Genomic DNA, 16,966 nt, shown 5'->3' with positions numbered 1-16,966 from the left:
CCGTTTTACAGCCCTCTAACCAATTGTACTATTATGTGTGTTTTTTCGCGTTATTTGTAATTTATTCTGTACATAATGTTTCTGCCATCGTCTCTTATAACCAAAAAGAGCTTCTGGATATCAGGACAGCGATTACTCACCTCGTATTGGACGAAGATTTTTTCTTCAACGAGTCGGACGCGAAGGATATCCTACAGACACCCGACAAGGCCCAAATCCCTGTCATTCGCAGGAGATAGAGACTGAGATATCGTGGACATAGGTCGGGGTGCCTTGTAAGGATCCGACGGCGAGCGAGTAAACTGCCTCTTCCATCAATCCTATTAGCCAATCTTCAATCATTTGAAAATAAATTAGATGACCTAAGATTACGGTTATCCTACCAACGGGACATTAAAAACTGCAATATCTTATGTTTCACCGAGTCGTGGCTGAACGACGACATGGACAACTTACAGCTGACGGGATATACGCTACATCGGCAGGATAGAACGGCTGACTCCGGTAAGACAAGGGGTGGCGGTGTATATTTGTAAACAACAGCTGGTGCACAAAATCAAATACTAAGGAAGTAGACCACACTATTTACCAAGAGTTTTCATCTATATTTTTCATAGCTGTCTATTTACCACCACAAACCACTGCTGGCATTAAGATTGCACTCAATGAGCTGTATAAGGCCATAACTAAACAGGAAAACGCTCATCCAGAGGCAGCACTCCTAGTGGCCGGGGACTTTAATGCAGGGAAACTTAAATCCGTTCTACCTCATTTCTACCAGCATGTTAAATGTGCAACCAGAGGGGGGAAAAAAACTCTAGACCACCTTTACTCCACACACAGAGACGCATACAAAGCTCTCCCTCGCCTTCCATTTGGCAAATCTGACCATAACTCTATCCTCCCGATTCCTGCTTACAAGCAAAAACTAAAGCAGGAAGCACCAGTGACTCGGTTAATAAGGAAGTGGTCAGATGACGCAGATGCTAAGCTACAGGACTGTTTTGCAAGCACAGACTGGAAAATGTTCCGGGATTCTTCCGATGGCATTGAGGAGTACACCACATCAGTCACTGGCTTCATCAATAACTGCATCGATGACGTCGTCCCAACAGTGACCGTATGTACATACCCCAACCAGAAGCCATGGATTACAGGCAACATCCGCACTGAGCTAAAGGGTAGAGCTGCCGCTTTCAAGGAGCGGGACTCTAACTCGGACGCTTATAAGAAATCCCACTATGCCCTCTGATGAACCATCAAACAGGCAAAGAGTCAATACAGGACTAAGATTGAATTGTACTACACCGGCTCCGATGCTCGAATGTGGCAGGGCTTGCAAACTATCACAGACTACAAAGGGAAGCACAGCCGCGAGCTGCCCTGTGACACGAGCCTACCAGAGGAGCTAAATCACTTCTATGCTCGATTCAAGGCAAGCAACACTGAAGCATGCATTAGAGCATCAGCTTTTCCGGATGACTATGTGATCACACTCTAAGACTTTTAAGCAGGTCAACATTCACAAGGCCGCAGAGCCAGACGGATTACCAGGACGCGTACTCCGAGCATGCGCTGACCAACTGGCAAGTGTCTTCACTGACCCTGACTGAGTCTGTAATACCAACATGTTTCAAGCAGACCACCATAGTGCCTGTGCCCAAGAACACTAACATAACCTGTCTAAATGACTACCGGCCCGTATTACTCACGTCTGTAACCATGAAGTGCTTTGAAAGGCTGGTCTGTGGTGCCAGGATAATAACCTCTCCCTCAACATGATCAAGACATAGGAGATTATTGTGGACTACAGGTTAAAAAAATAGGACTGAGCATGCCCCCATTCTCAATGACGGGGCTGTAGTGGAGCAGGTTGAGAGCTTCAAGTTCCTTGGTGTCCACATCACCAACAAACTATCATGGTCCAAACACACCAAGACAGTCGTGTGGAGGGCACGACAAAGCCTATTCCCCCTCAGGAGACTGAAAAGATTTGGCATGGGTCCTCAGATCCTCAAAAAGTTATACAGCTGCACCATCGAGAGCATCCTGACTGGTTGCATCACTGCCTGGTATGGCAACTGCTCGGCCTCCGACCGCAAGGCACTACAGAGGGTAGTGCGAACGGCCCAGTACATCACTGGGGTCAAGCTTCCTGCCATCCAGGACCTCTATACCAGGATATACTGCTGCTCTTTAATTATTTGTTATTTATATTATCACTTATTTTTCTTAAACTGTATTGTTGGTTAAGGGCTTGTAAGTAAGCATTTCACTGTAAGGGTTACAGCTCTTGTATTCGGTACATGTGGCAAATAGGGGCTTGACATTCAAATCTAATTCTAAGGAAGATGGCGCCGGAACCTCTGGATCCAGGGCGGCAAAGCTGTTTCTGGTCTGTGTCAGGTCCGGGCTTAACATCTCCAAGGAGACCCCCGTTGCCAGAGGACGCTTTCTTCGATTTCCACGGCATGTGACGTATCTCTATGGCTGGTTGGTTGGGTCGAGAACAGCCCCTTCTCCAGGGAAGGGGGAGACCCCGTCGGGGATGGAACCCTGCTGAGCACCTGCCAGTCGGCTGTGGAGAGCCGACACGGCGGCAACACTTCCACCAGACCAGAGCGGCGTCCGGCTACTGTGGTGGAAGAAAAAGAAAAAGTAGGCGGGCGTGGATTACCCAGCAGCTTGTGTAGGTTTGCTACTTGCTTGCTAAGAGTAGCCATTTCTCCCCTGTAGTCCTCCGCAAGCAGTTGCTACATTGAAAGTCAGCGCGGTCCACATTGTCCCGGAACAAAGCAAAATAAACACAGCTCCTGCAGCGCTGGAAATGTTCAATAGCGACATCCATTTGAGTCCGCCGAGCCAGCTAGGCTAGCTGGGCTTCCGTGTCTCTCCCCCTATGCAGAATCTGGCAGGATCCCGGGACAGACAGCAGCGCTCACAGCAACTAAGCCAAACAGAACCGCAGTATCCAAAATAAAAGTATAGAAAAACACTGTCAGCTTTACAAAAACAATAAACTGTGGTCTCTCGTTCAGCTTTTAGCGTTCAACAACATACGTCGCGCATACGACACCTTCTGCACTACTCTGACTCTAGCCACCTCAACCTGCCTCTCTCCCACCGGACACTTGCGATTCCCAGCGACATAGGCATCCCTACAGTTGACAACTTTATCCACCGAAACTACACAATCCTCTATCCCGTGCCCTCCTGCACACTTCCCACATCTTGGAATCTTACACATCTCTTACACACTGCTGCGACATGACCATAAACGTTGCATCTGAAACAGCGCAGTGGCTTTGGCACAAAATCTCTAACAGGATAACTGATATATCCTAACATGACTTGTTCGGGTAAAGACTGACTCAAAACTCAAAAGGACTGACAGTGGGTCTTCGGTTTCACTGCGCTCACCATCGGATCTGCGTCGCACCAAACGGCGGGCGTCACAAACACCAGGAATCTTCAACTTCAATTGCTCCACCTCCACACTTAACGCTACCCCAGAAATCACTCCTTTCAATGGTGCCCTGTTCCTAAGAGCAAAGCAAGAAACAGATCTTGACCCAAGTTATGTGACATGGAGCCTTTGGTCAGAAGAAACACAAACAAATATCACAAGTCTACTACAGGTTACCTTCACTGATTCAACTGCACCCAAGTCCTTTCCCACCCACCCTGAAACCACAAATGGATCTGCCAAAAGGCAAGAATCCACTTTCTCCCAAAATGTCACTCCTACTGGACCAGATTGTTCTTTGTCATGTCCATTGATTCCAGGCTCGGGTTCCGAGCTCTTCACCACACCTACCAGGTCACTTAACTCACACTCATTCACTTCCATTTCACCTCTAGAACTTGGTCTGGCGCACGGCTCACTCTGTTTGCACTTGAGACCAATCTTCTTCGACACCCCATCTCTATGTTTTTATCGCCATCTTCCTCAAATTTAAATCCAACCTCTGCTTTCCTCATTCTCTTTGACCTCTTCAGAAAGGAACACAAAAAGGTGGATTTCTGACCTGTTCCAATATTCCTTTTCTCCCGATTTTGCTCGCGGCCCGGTGGCATCCCGACATAACTCCATCTCGTAATCATCCTGCTCACCTCGGAAACGTGTCTTCCCCGGTGGCCGACATTTTCAGAGCATGAGCAGTGGCCACACACAGAAAAACGACCCCCAAACTCTGTTCTACTCCTGTAGTGGCGGAAAACCTTCAGCTCTCTCTTGGTACACACTCTGATAGCGTCTTGCACACTAGTTCCCTCAATTGCAGAGTAGCTACTCTGAGCACGCTGTGACATGCACTGCAGAACAAGAGGAGGAATGTTAGTTTGGTCAGGTTAAAGTAGGGTGGCAGTGGTGATTAAGGAGAGTGAGGACATGTGTGGAGGCTGATTAGTTACAGCTGATGCTTGCTGAGGAGCTACGTTCAAGGCAACTAGTTAAAGTGTTGCAAAAAGGCATGGAGGCTGATTGGCAATTAGTAGCAGCTGGTGCTTGTTGGGTTGCTAGGGAGCTGTGTTCAAGGCAACAAGTTAAAGTGGGAACTACCACCGATTTCTCTCTCTTTCGCTCTCTCTCTCTCTCTCTCTCTCTAGCATTGAGCACATTAGTGTTGCATGGGCAATTCTCTCCCATTGATATGGATATTACAGAGCAGCAGTTTGTAGCGCTGTTCAGCGGATCCCAATTGAGATGAGTTATTCCCTGGTTTCATCTGTGATTTCCCTCATCCAACAGCTCCTTAAGTCGACTCTAGACAGACTCTAGGGCCGGAATTCATTCATCAGCGCATTGTAAAGCTGAGCACTGCACTACTGACAATGTACCAGGTAATTTCCCAGACATTCATGGTAAATGCTGCAGATGTCGCAATGCGCTTGTTGGCCACACACCTTTGATTGAATCCCGGCCTTGGTAGCTTAAATGCAGCTGTTTTGGACTGTCGTGACAGTGTGTAGTTATTAAAAAGAAGGTAGTTTAGTTGAGACTTGAAAACTGTAGTGCACTTAAACAGATTGTGCACTTATCCAAGGTGCACTTATCAAATAAAATTAAATACATCTTTATTTGGTCAATTTAATATGGCAACACACTTTACAGTAAAAAAAAATAGTGAAATCGATGATTTAAAGGAAAAGCTAAGTAACAGTACAATTATAGTTTGAAGGCCATGCTAAAAAGGTGTGTTTTCAAACGTGATTTAAAAACGTTGACTGTGTCTGCCCCTCTTACATTATATAAGTAGTTCCATAGCTGTGGGCCTTGGCTCTACACATACAGTGGGGAGAACAAGTATTTGATACACTGCTGATTTTGCAGGTTTTCCTACTTACAAAGCATGTAGAGGTCTGTAAAATTTTTATCATAGGTACACTTCAACTGTGAGAGACAGAATCTAAAACAAAAATCCAGAAAATCTCATTGTATGATTTTTAAGTAATTAATTTGCATTTTATTGCATGACATAAGTTTTTGATACATCAGAAAAGCAGACCTTAATATTTGACAAAATCAGAAATCTTATTGGTAAATCTCTTATTACCAATAAGCATAATCTCTGTTTTGTTGCTATCAATGCTTAACCTCCTTGATGCATGCCGCGAGGCGAGCTGCCAGCAAAGTATTGTCTGGATTAAAAGATAAGTACATTTGAAGAGCTTCATTCCAAAACGCTATATATCAATTTTAAGAAATGTTGGTAAATTAGCTTTTATTGTTTAAATAAATTATGAGAGAGATTGGTGTGTTTTTCCACTATATAATCACGGAATGGGGTTGTTCAAAGACAGACATGTATTTGTTTAAAATCTATTATTTGATGGTTTCATTTCAGATAGACAAATAATCTTGTTTTTTTGCTAAATGCTATACTGTCAATCACAGAGAAATAAGTACTACGGCTAGGTTTTACACAGTCAAATGTAACAAATAACTACATTTTTAATAAGGAAATGTACAAATGATACATTTCTGACATCAATATTTAAAACATGTTTAAAAAACACAATTCAATACAGTAATATAAGATCTGTATGTAAAACATTTACATTTGACATTTTAGTCATTTAGCAGATGCTCTTATCCAGAGTGACTTACAGTAAGTGCATTCATCTTAAAATAGATGGGTGAGACCTCCACATATCACAGTCAAATATGCATGATACAAACATTCCATTCCAGCTAAACAATGGATATATAGCATTTGGCAAAAAAATTAAAATCATACACATTTAAAATCTATGAAAATATCTGACAATAGTAATATTTTACACACACATTAAGGTACCCATAAGCAATAATTTCTGATAAACAAAACACAAAACACACATTTGTGGATATGGCGTTTCGCAAATAAACTTCACTTGAGTATCATCTGCATAACAGGGAAAGTGCATGGCATGTCTGCGTATAACATTTCCAAGTGGTAACATGCATAAGGAAAACAATAGAGACTTGTGGAACGCCAAATTCAACTTTGGAACGTTCAGATGATTTGTCACCCAGTTGCACAAATTCATAACAATCAATAAAATAAGATTTAAAGAAGTTAAAAACTTGTCCTCGGAGGCCAACCAAGTCTTCCAGTCTCTTAATGAGCACGGTGTAATCCCTGCAGAGATTTTTAAAGAATGAGACCAGAGACACGGTCAGAGGACAGCAGTAGTTTCATTGCTACGACATGTTCTAAATCCAGATTGGAGGGTTTCTAATGTGCTATTTCGAATCTGGGAAAGAAGTAAGCTGCTGAGCAACTGCTTTCTCTAAAATCTTTGAAAGAGAGGCCTATCAGGAGTGGACTGTACTAATTAGTGCTACTTCCATGATCAGCCACCTCAATAAAAGGATGGTGATTTATTCTTACTGCAGTGAAATCAAATTGGTCTCCTTATTTCCCACAGCTACCATTATTATAGTAGTATTACTGTCTGTGATAAGATACTCTGCCTATCAATTTGTCTTTGTAATAAGATCTCAATTATAGGTGGATGGTTTCTGCTAGTTTTGAATGGTTTCTCATATAATTTCACTGCACTCTGTTCTGGCTCAGCAGGCTACTTATAACGGCTTCCAATGTAATCCTCTTCTTCAGACCCCTACATGCACACACATGCAGACACACACATTCATTCATTCGACACCCGCTGTCATTTAACCATCACTCATATACGTATCAGTGTGAGAGCACAGCCCACAGACAATGTCAAAATATGAACGATAAAGACAATCATATTTGTCCACAATCAAACTAAGTCGAATGAGATTCACAGAACCACGTCATCGGCGCCCAGGGAGCAGTTGTTGTTGGGAGATGATGGAGATTGTAGAACTAAATATTGCTTGGGGGAGTAAGGTATAATCTGGATTTTTATGTCACATAATTAGACTACGTGTTTGGAATGCTAGTTCTCTACCTGTGGATTTCTGTATAGAAGAATGCCTGCGACGAGTCAAGTCTGTATACATGTGTAAAACATGTGTTGCAGTCACAGTAAACACAGTGTATTGTTGTTGGCCAGGATGGTTAGACTTTGACGACAACATACAGTAGATATTGCAAAGATCTCCTTACACAGAAAGCGGCACAGGTCCTAATCCAGGCACTTGTCATCTCCCGTCTGGATTACTGCAACTCGCTGTTGGCTGGGCTCCCTGCCTGTGCCATTAAACCCCTACAACTTATCCAGAACGCTGCAGCCCATCTGGTGTTCAACCTTCCCAGGTTCTCTCATGTCACCCCGCTCCTCCGCACACTCCACTGGCTTCCAGTTGAGGCTCGCATCTATTACAAGACCATGGTGCTTGTTTACGGAGCTGTGAGGGGAACGGCACCTCCTTACCTTCAGGCTCTGATCAGACCCTACACCCAAACGAGGGCACTACGTTCATCCACCTCTGGCCTGCTAGCCCCCCTACCTCTACGGAAGCACAGTTCCCGCTCAGCCCAGTCAAAGCTATTCGCTGCTCTGGCACCCCAATGGTGGAACAAGCTCCCCCACGACGCCAGGACAGCGGAGTCACTGACCACCTTCCGGAGACACTTGAAACCCTACCTCTTTAAGGAATACCTGGAATAGTTAAAAGTAATCCTTCTACCCCCCCCTCCCTCCCCCACCCCCCCCATTTAAATTGTTTTACGTAAATGCTACTGTGCTGTGTACAGTTTCCTATATTAGCTAATGAAATTAGGTTAGCTAATGAAATTAGAGGTTCTACAGTCGAAGTCGGAAGTTTACATACACCTTAGCCAAATACATTTAAACTCAGTTTTTCACAATTCCTGACATTTAATCCCAGTAAAAATACCCTGTTTTAGGTCAGTTAGGATCATCACTTTATTTTAAGAATGTGAAATGTCAGAATAATAGTAGAGAGAATTATTTATTTCAGCTTTTATTTCTTTCATCACATTCCCAGTGGGTCAGAAGTTTACATACACTCAATTAGTATTTGGTAGCATTGTCTTTACATTGTTTAACTTGGGTCAAACGTTTCGGGTAGCCTTCCACAAGCTTCCCACAATAAATTGGGTGAATTTTGGCCCATTCCTCCTGACAGAGCTGGTGTAACTGAGTCAGGTTTGTAGGCCTCCTTGCTCGCACATGCTTTTTCACTTCTGCCCACACATTTTCTATAGGATTGAGGTCAGGGCTTTGTGATGGCCACTCCAATACCTTGACTTTGTTGTCCTTAAGCCATTTTGCCACAACTTTGGAAGTATGCTTGGGGTCATTGTCCATTTGGAAGACCCATTTGCAACCAAGCTTTAACTTTCTGACGGATGTCTTGAGATGTTACTTCAATATATCCACATAATTTTCCATCCTCATGATGCCATCTATTTTGTGAAGTGCACCAGTCCCTCCTGCAGCAATGCACCCCCACAGCATGATGCTGCCACCCCCGTGCTTCACGGTTGGGATGGTGTTCTTCAGCTTGCAAGCTGTCCCATTTTTCCTCCAAACATAACGATGGTCATTATGGCCAAACAGTTCTATTTTTGTTTCATCAGACCAGAGGACATTTCTCCAAAAAGTACGATCTTTGTCCCCATGTGCAGTTGCAAACTGTAGTCTGGCTATTTTATGGTGGTTTTGGAGCAGTTGCTTCTTCCTTGCTGAGCGGCCTTTCAGGTTATGTCGATATAGGACTTGTTTTACTGTGGATATAGATACTTTTGTACCTGTTTCCTCCAGCATCTTCACAAGGTCCTTTGCTGTTGTTCTGGGATTGATTTGCACATTTCGCACCAAAGTACGTTCATCTCTAGGAGACAGAACGCGTCTCCTTCCTGAGCGGTATGACGGCTGCGTGGTACCATGGTGTTTATACTTGCGTACTATTGTTTGTAAAGATGAACATGGTACCTTCAGGCATTTGGAAATTGCTCCCAAGGATGAACAGGACTTGTGGAGGTCTACAATGTTTTTTCTGAAGTCTTGGCTGATTTCTTTTGATTTTCCCATGATGTCAAGCAAAGAGGCACTGAGTTTGAAGGTAGGCCTTGAAATACATCCACAGGTACACCTCCAATTGACTCAAATTATCTCAGTTAGCCTATCAGAAGCTTCTAAAGCCATGACATCATTTTCTGGAATTTTCCAAGCTGTTTAAAGGCACAGTCAACTTAATGTATGTAAACTTCTGACTCACTGGAATTGTGATACAGTGAATTATAAGTGAAATAATCTGTCTGTTAACAATTGTTGGAAAAATTACTTGTGTCATGCTCAAAGTAGATGTCCTAACCGACTTGCCAAATCTATAGTTTGTTAACAAGAAATTTGTGGAGTGGTTGAAAAACGAGTTTTAATGACTCCAACCTAAGTGTATGTAAACTTCCGACTTCAACTGTATATGGTGACGTCATTGTCAGAGCCATTTTGTGTGTTGAAAGAAAATGTACAGAACTTATTTTGGTTTATTTCCAAAATACTTATTATAGGATAGAAACTCTATGAAATGTACTTATTGTTGTTAGGAAACGTAGCTTTATACTGTATATGGAAAGCCTTTTATAGTTGCTAATGTGAAACCAAGTGGACGCATGTGGGTTTGCTAGGAGGAGTAGCATAAAGGCTTATGTGTAACATGGATAGTTAGTTTAACTCTAATTAAGCCAGGTTATTGTACCTGATATAGGAAGACGCCGTGCAGAGTTACAGTTTTCTACCGTTTTATTTTGATTTAATTTGCCTGCTGCACTTTGGGATTGTACTTTGGGATTTTACCTTTTTACCATTAATATCACATGGAACCTGTCAAACCCTATCTGGATTACAATGCTTTATTTGACCACTTATCAACTTTGAATATGTGTGACAAAAAAACAGACATTTATCAGCAACCTCTCATCTCATTGATGGAAACACATATGGAACCAACCTGTATTTTGGTGTCTATAGAAGGCTTTTAGAATCTAGGAACCTTAACCACTACAGTCATCATTAGTGTGGGATGTCATCATTAGTGTGGTGCTGTCATCATTAGTGTGGTAAAGCCATTATTAGCAGTGCTTTAATGTAGTGATGTCATGATTAGTGTGATGAGTGTGGTGTAGTGTGGTGATGTCATCATTGATGTGGTGATAGTCCCGTGTAGCTCAGTTGGTAGAGCATGGCGCTTGCAATGCCAGGGTTGTGGGTTTGATTCACACGGGGGGCCAGTAGGAAAATGTATGCACTCACTAACTGTAAGTCGCTCTGGATAAGAGCGTCTGCTAAATGACTAAAATGTAAATGTAAAAATGTGATGACATCATTAGTGTGGGGATGTCATTTTTAGTGTGGTGATGTCATAATTAGTGGCTGTGGTGTGGTGAGGATATAATTAGTGTGGTAATGTCATCGTTGTCATCATTAGTGGTTGTAGTGTAGTGATGTCTTTATTTGCAGTGCTCCCATGTCTCTGTCTCTCTCTCTCTACCTGTCACTATGACACGTCTCCTGTCTCCTGTCACTCTCCTGCCATGCCGACCGCTCTGATACTTGACAGACTGATGCTGGACGCCTGATGTGTGTTGACAGCCGTGTGTGTTTGTGTCTGTGCCTGTCTCTGTGTGTCTCTCTCTGTGTGTGTGTGTGTGTGTAGCTGTGCTAACTAAAATGTGTCAGTCTCTAGCCCATCACAGCAAAGGCCAATTATTTCCAGTAATTGTGTTGCTTGGACCTTGAAACCATGTTAAGCATATTTAACACACACAGTCTAATTGTCTTTAATGAAATACACTCTTCTCTCTCCCCCCACTCTGATCCCTCCCTCTCTCCCACTCTTCTCACTCTCATCCCCTTTCTCTCTTCCCACACTCCTCTCTTGTTCCCTCTCTCTCTCCTCACTTCTCTCTCTCATTCTCCCTCTCTCCTCCTGTACTACCCACCCCCCACTCTCTCACCCCCTTCCCATTCTCCCCACTCTTCTCTTTCATCACCTCTCTCACCCCCTCCCTCCCCTTCCCTCCTCCCTCCCTCCCCTTCCCTCCCCCATCATCCCCCTCTCCCCCCTCCCTCTCTCTTTCAGCTCTATGACGGTGCGTAAAGGAAAGAAACTCAGCATCACCATCCAGGAACACATGGCCATTGACGTCTGCCCCGGCCCCATCCGACCTATCAGAACAATCTCCGCCTACTTCCCCCGCCTGTCCCCCACCTCTGAGCCCCTCTCCCCCAACCCCACTGGCTCCCCATTGGTCCTCAGTCCTGGGGGCGCGGCCTGCGGGATGGGGGGTGGCGGCGGGGGCGGGCTCTTGACGCCATTGCTGCCGGGGATGATGGGAGGGGGCGGGTCTTTGTCGTTACAGAGCAGTATGGACACGTCTGTGGAGATCAACAGTTCTGACAGTGACGACTGCAGTGAGTCCAGATGTTGGCGTGTTGATGAGTGTGTTTGTGTGTGGGTCGCGTGTGTGTGCACTTAAAAGTGTATATGTGTGTGCATGAATTAATGTTGGTGTCTATCTATCCCACCCACTCGATTTTATATGGTTGGCAAGGTTGACACGTGATGTGCGTTCCTCTTATTCATTTGACAAGTTTGAGTTAATGTGATTTACATCCCATTTAAATGCATAGTGTTTCATTGATGTACTCTGTTGTGACATCTATATGTAATGTCTTTAGCATGTGTGTAATTTCAGAATGTGGAAGTCAGTGTGCTGTCCTTTCCTTACTGTCATTGGTTGGTTTCAAAGCCTTCTGTGAGTCCATTCTGTGGCTGCCATTGTGACAGGTATGTTGCAATAGCCTGGTCCAAGATCGGGTTGTACTGTCTTGCCAACTCCTATGGTCATTGTCACATCAAACATGGCTGGAAATGATTGATTGATTGATTGATTGATTGACGGAGTCACTGGTTCATTGATAAAGGTTCCAAACTTTTGCTGCCGAGTTGTGTTATTTATGTGACTCCCTCACCCATTCGGTCATTGATATGGGGGTTTTCACAAGTGCAGGAGATGTAGGGGTGATGTGATGGTGTTTGTTTCTGACACATGCTACTGGTTTCTAACCATGCTTCTGGTTTTTAACCATGCCAATGATTGTCTCCTATACAGCTTCTTTGGGAACACTGGAGTTTGACTTGCGGTACGAGCGAGCCTCCAGTAAGCTACACTGTACTATCCTCAGGGCTAAGGTAACCTCACAGATACTGTTCACTCACTTCCTATCTGCTCTTCAGCCCAATCCCAAATTGAGCCCTAGACCCTGCGTCCTATGCACTTTTGGAGATCTGAGAGAATGTGACAGGTATAAGCTATATGTTAATAGCTCCATCTTGCCCTCTGATACCAATCAAATCCTCTCAGATCTCCAGAAGTGCATAGGGCACAGGGTCGATTTGGGATTGGGCCGCTCCAGCATCCATCCACTTACCCTGCCATCATACATTTGCGGAATTTCTTCATTCCATTCCTGAAAAAGAGGGTCTAGTAAAGTAAATGAATGAAGGCAGTCATAGGGGAGCATTAATGGGATAGTTCACCCTAAAATATGCAGGCCTCAATCATCCCAAATGAAAGGGAAAGATAAGCACCATCTAATTCCAACTAATTAGACTCAGCTTGACTTCTGACTAACTTTGATGTGGAATTGAATGATCCCTTTTACGTTAATGAGTTTCTGTTTTCAGAATATAATGTTGAAAACAAAGACAGGGGCATTGCTAGGGTGAAACTATATAGTGCACTTCTTTTGACCAGGGCCCATAAGGCTCTGGTCAGAAGTAGTGCACCAAATAGGGAATAGGCTGCCATTTTAGAAGCAGCCTTCATGTTTGCCACTTTGTTAAGCCTCTCTTTTTCTTTCTTTCTTTCTCTCGTTCTCTGTTTTCTTGTCTGCCTTTCCTCTGTTCAGGGTCTGAAGCCTATGGATTTTAACGGCTTAGCAGACCCCTATGTCAAACTGCACCTTCTTCCCGGGGCCTGCAAGGTGAGTCCTGTACAGTAATTATGGGATCTAATACTGATACAGGTTCAGTTAGGTTGTCTTCCCCTCTAATGTGTTAGAATGGAATTGAGTGTAGGGTAATCTGATTTAGATCTGTGGCTAGCACAACGTCTTTGTTTGTGTGTGACTGTAGAGGACCAAACAGTGAATTCCATCAATGTCTCTGAACTCTATTGATGTCTTTTGTTGACAGAATACTGTTTCCTTTCCTCTCTTTTTCTCTTTCCTTTATTTATTATACTCCCTCCCTCCCTCCCTCTCTCTTAACCCTGCATCTCTCTCTCTATTCACTGTCTTTCTTTTTCAGGCTAACAAGTTGAAGACAAAGATAGTGCGGAATACTCTGAATCCGGTGTGGAATGAAACGCTTACCTATGTTGGGATCACAGAGGAGGACATGCATAGAAAGACACTCAGGTGTGTGTGTGTGTGTGTGTGTGTGTGCGTGTGTGTGCGTGTGTGTGTGTGTGTGTGCATGCATGCATACATTTCAGTTGTATGTACAGACTGAGATATGTTCTGAGATTCATCTGATAGCATTAAGGAGTTTACCACAACAGTCAAGGGCTTCGTCAATAAGTGCATAAACAATGTCATCGAGAGGCTAGAGTTACCGCTCACAAGGAATGGGAAACGGACATTGACGCATACAAGAAAGTGCGCTACGACCTCCGACGAGACATCAAAGATGCAAAAGGACAATATAGGAGGAAAGTGGAATCCTATTACACCATCTCCGACGCTCGTCGTATGTGGCAGGGATTGCAGACGATAACGGATTACAAAGTGAAACACAGCCATGAGTTGCCCAGCGATGCAGAACTCCCAAATGAGCTAAATGCCTTTTATGCTCGTTTCGAGGAATATAACACTGTGCCTTGCATGAAAGCCCCTGTTTTTCCAGATGTCTGTGTGATCTCGCTCTCGGTGGCTGCCCCCCTCTCCATGATGTCACACCAATGAAATGAGTTTAGTAACAATAACTTTGATTTTCTCTTGTCAGACCAATAAATAAATACGTCAGGATTAAGCTGTCCCAGTTTATATGATGTCCCTCTCTTTCCGAATTCACCCTACATAATATATATATATATATACAGTGGGGAGAACAAGTATTTGATACACTGCCGATTTTGCAGGTTTTCCTACTTACAAAGCATGTAGAGGTCTGTAATTTTTATCATAGGTACACTTCAACTGTGAGAGACAGAATCTAAAACAAAAATCCAGAAAATCACATTGTATGATTTTTAAGTAATTCATTTGCATTTTATTGCATGACATAAGTATTTGATACAGAAAAGCAGAACTTAATATTTGGTACAGAAACCTTTGTTTGCAATTACAGAGATCATACGTTTCCTGTAGGTCTTGACCAGGTTTGCACACACTGCAGCAGGGATTTTGGCCCACTCCTCCATACAGACCTTCTCCAGATCCTTCAGGTTTCGGGGCTGTCGCTGGGCAATACGGACTTTCAGCTCCCTCCAAAGATTTTCTATTGGGTTCAGGTCTGGAGACTGGCCAGGCCACTCCAGGACCTTGAGATGCTTCTTACGGAGCCACTCCTTAGTTGCCCTGGCTGTGTTTTTTGAGTCGTTGTCATGCTGGAAGACCCAGCCACGACCCATCTTCAACGTTCTTACCGAGGGAAGGAGGTTGTTGGCCAAGATCTCGTGATACATGGCCCCATCCATCCTCCCCTCAATACGGTGCAGTCGTCCTGTCCCCTTTGCAGAAAAGCATCCCCAAAGAATGATGTTTCCACCTCCATGCTTCACGGTTGGGATGGTGTTCTTGGGGTTGCACTCATCCTTCTTCTTCCTCCAAACACGGCGAGTGGAGTTTAAACCAAAAAGCTCTATTTTTGTCTCATCAGACCACATGACCTTCTCCCCTTCCTCCTCTGGATCATCCAGATGGTCATTGGCAAACTTCAGACGGGCCTGGACATGCGCTGGCTTGAGCAGGGGGACCTTGCGTGTGCTGCAGGATTTTAATCCATGATGGCGTAGTGTGTTACTAATGGTTTTCTTTGAGACTGTGGTCCCAGCTCTCTTCAGGTCATTGACCAGGTCCTGCCATGTAGTTCTGGGCTGATCCCTCACCTTCCTCATGATCATTGATGCCCCACGAGGTGAGATCTTGCATGGAGCCCCAGACCGAGGGTGATTGACCGTCATCTTGAACTTCTTCCATTTTCTAATAATTGCGCCAACAGTTGTTGCCTTCTCACCAAGCTGCTTGCCTATTGTCCTGTAGCCCATCCCAGCCTTGTGCAGGTCTACAATTGTATCCCTGATGTCCTTACACAGCTCTCTGGTCTTGGCCATTGTGGAGAGGTTGTGGAGAGGTTGGAGTCTGTTTGATTGAGTGTGTGGACAGGTGTCTTTTATACAGGTAACGAGTTCAAACAGGTGCAGCTAATACAGGTAATGAGTGGAGAACAGGAGGGCTTCTTAAAGAAAAACTAACAGGTCTGTGAGAGCCGGAATTCTTAATGGTTGGTAGGTGATCCAATACTTATGTCATGCAATAAAATGCAAATTAATTACTTAAAAATCACAGACCTCTACATGCTTTGTAAGTAGGAAAACCTGTATAATCGGCAGTGTATATATAGATATAGCTCAATAAAAGGAAAAGAGGAACACCTTTGGCAATGATAGGAAAGTGTTGGTGGTTAAAACACGAATATATAAACAAAGAAACACAACATAAACACATTGACATTAAGCTCCGTGACCATACATATTTCACTTTTAAATTATCAAAATTATGTAGTGAAGGCAGTGTGTGTGTGTGTGTGTGTGTGTGTGTGTGTGTGTGCGCTTGCCTTATCTAGTAGGCAAGTGTTGTTTCTCTGAAAATACGTCTCTTCCTGTCAACAGCTTTGACAGTGGTTGCATCCCAAATGGCACCTTATTCCCCTTTATAGTACACTACTTTTGACCAGGGCCCATAGGGATCTGGTCAAAGGTAGTGCACTGAAGGAAGTAGGGTGCCATTTAGGATGCATGACAGTGTGTCGTATATATAGCCAGAATAATTCCACCCACCGCCCGTGGTAAAATCCTCTTGAATTTCGTTATGGCACTCTCAGAGCCACTCGGAGGCTTCTCCTGAGGAGACGAGCGGAACACTGCTGCACTCCGGTTCATCCCGTGATTATCCACAGTAAATTACCTGTGTGTGCCCACAACACACTGCAAATTAGCCGTATCCCCGGGTCACACCTGATTCCGGGCCGACCTATAAAACTTTGCTGGGGTTGGGCCTTTTTTTCTGGTGTGAAAGTGAGAGTGAGAAAGTAATTTTGTGGTTTATCTCTCGGGCTCTGTGTGTGTGTACGTATGTGTTTGTGTTCACCTGCTTGTGTATACAAGCACATATATATGTGTGTGTGTGTGCATATTTTCAGGTATCGCAAATAGAGTGAGCACTGGTTTGAACCTGAGCAACACATTGCCCTTTGTACAGGCCCACCTCAAAGAGTTTCCAATTTCATTCTCAT

General features: G+C 44.0%; 1 protein-coding gene across 2 annotated transcripts in view; it reads left to right on the top strand.

Moving 5' to 3' along the window:
• LOC121551923 (double C2-like domain-containing protein alpha) overlaps nt 1–16,966 on the top strand; it is a 77,499-nt gene that overhangs the window by 10,603 nt on the left and 49,930 nt on the right. The window contains exons 2-5 of one of the 2 annotated variants that reach the window (XM_041864603.2): nt 11,528–11,859; nt 12,561–12,640; nt 13,360–13,434; nt 13,760–13,869. In XM_041864603.2, coding sequence (XP_041720537.2) covers nt 11,532–11,859; nt 12,561–12,640; nt 13,360–13,434; nt 13,760–13,869 — 593 coding nt within the window. In that variant the 5' untranslated portion in view covers nt 11,528–11,531. Of the gene's footprint in view, nt 1–11,527; nt 11,860–12,560; nt 12,641–13,359; nt 13,435–13,759; nt 13,870–16,966 lie in introns of those variants that run through there. The other variant, XM_045223302.1, reaches the window with a different exon arrangement.

The sequence above is a fragment of the Coregonus clupeaformis genome, chromosome 10 (assembly GCF_020615455.1).
Source record: "Coregonus clupeaformis isolate EN_2021a chromosome 10, ASM2061545v1, whole genome shotgun sequence".
NCBI lineage: Eukaryota > Metazoa > Chordata > Actinopteri > Salmoniformes > Salmonidae > Coregonus > Coregonus clupeaformis.
This window is presented reverse-complemented; position numbering and strand designations above follow the sequence as displayed.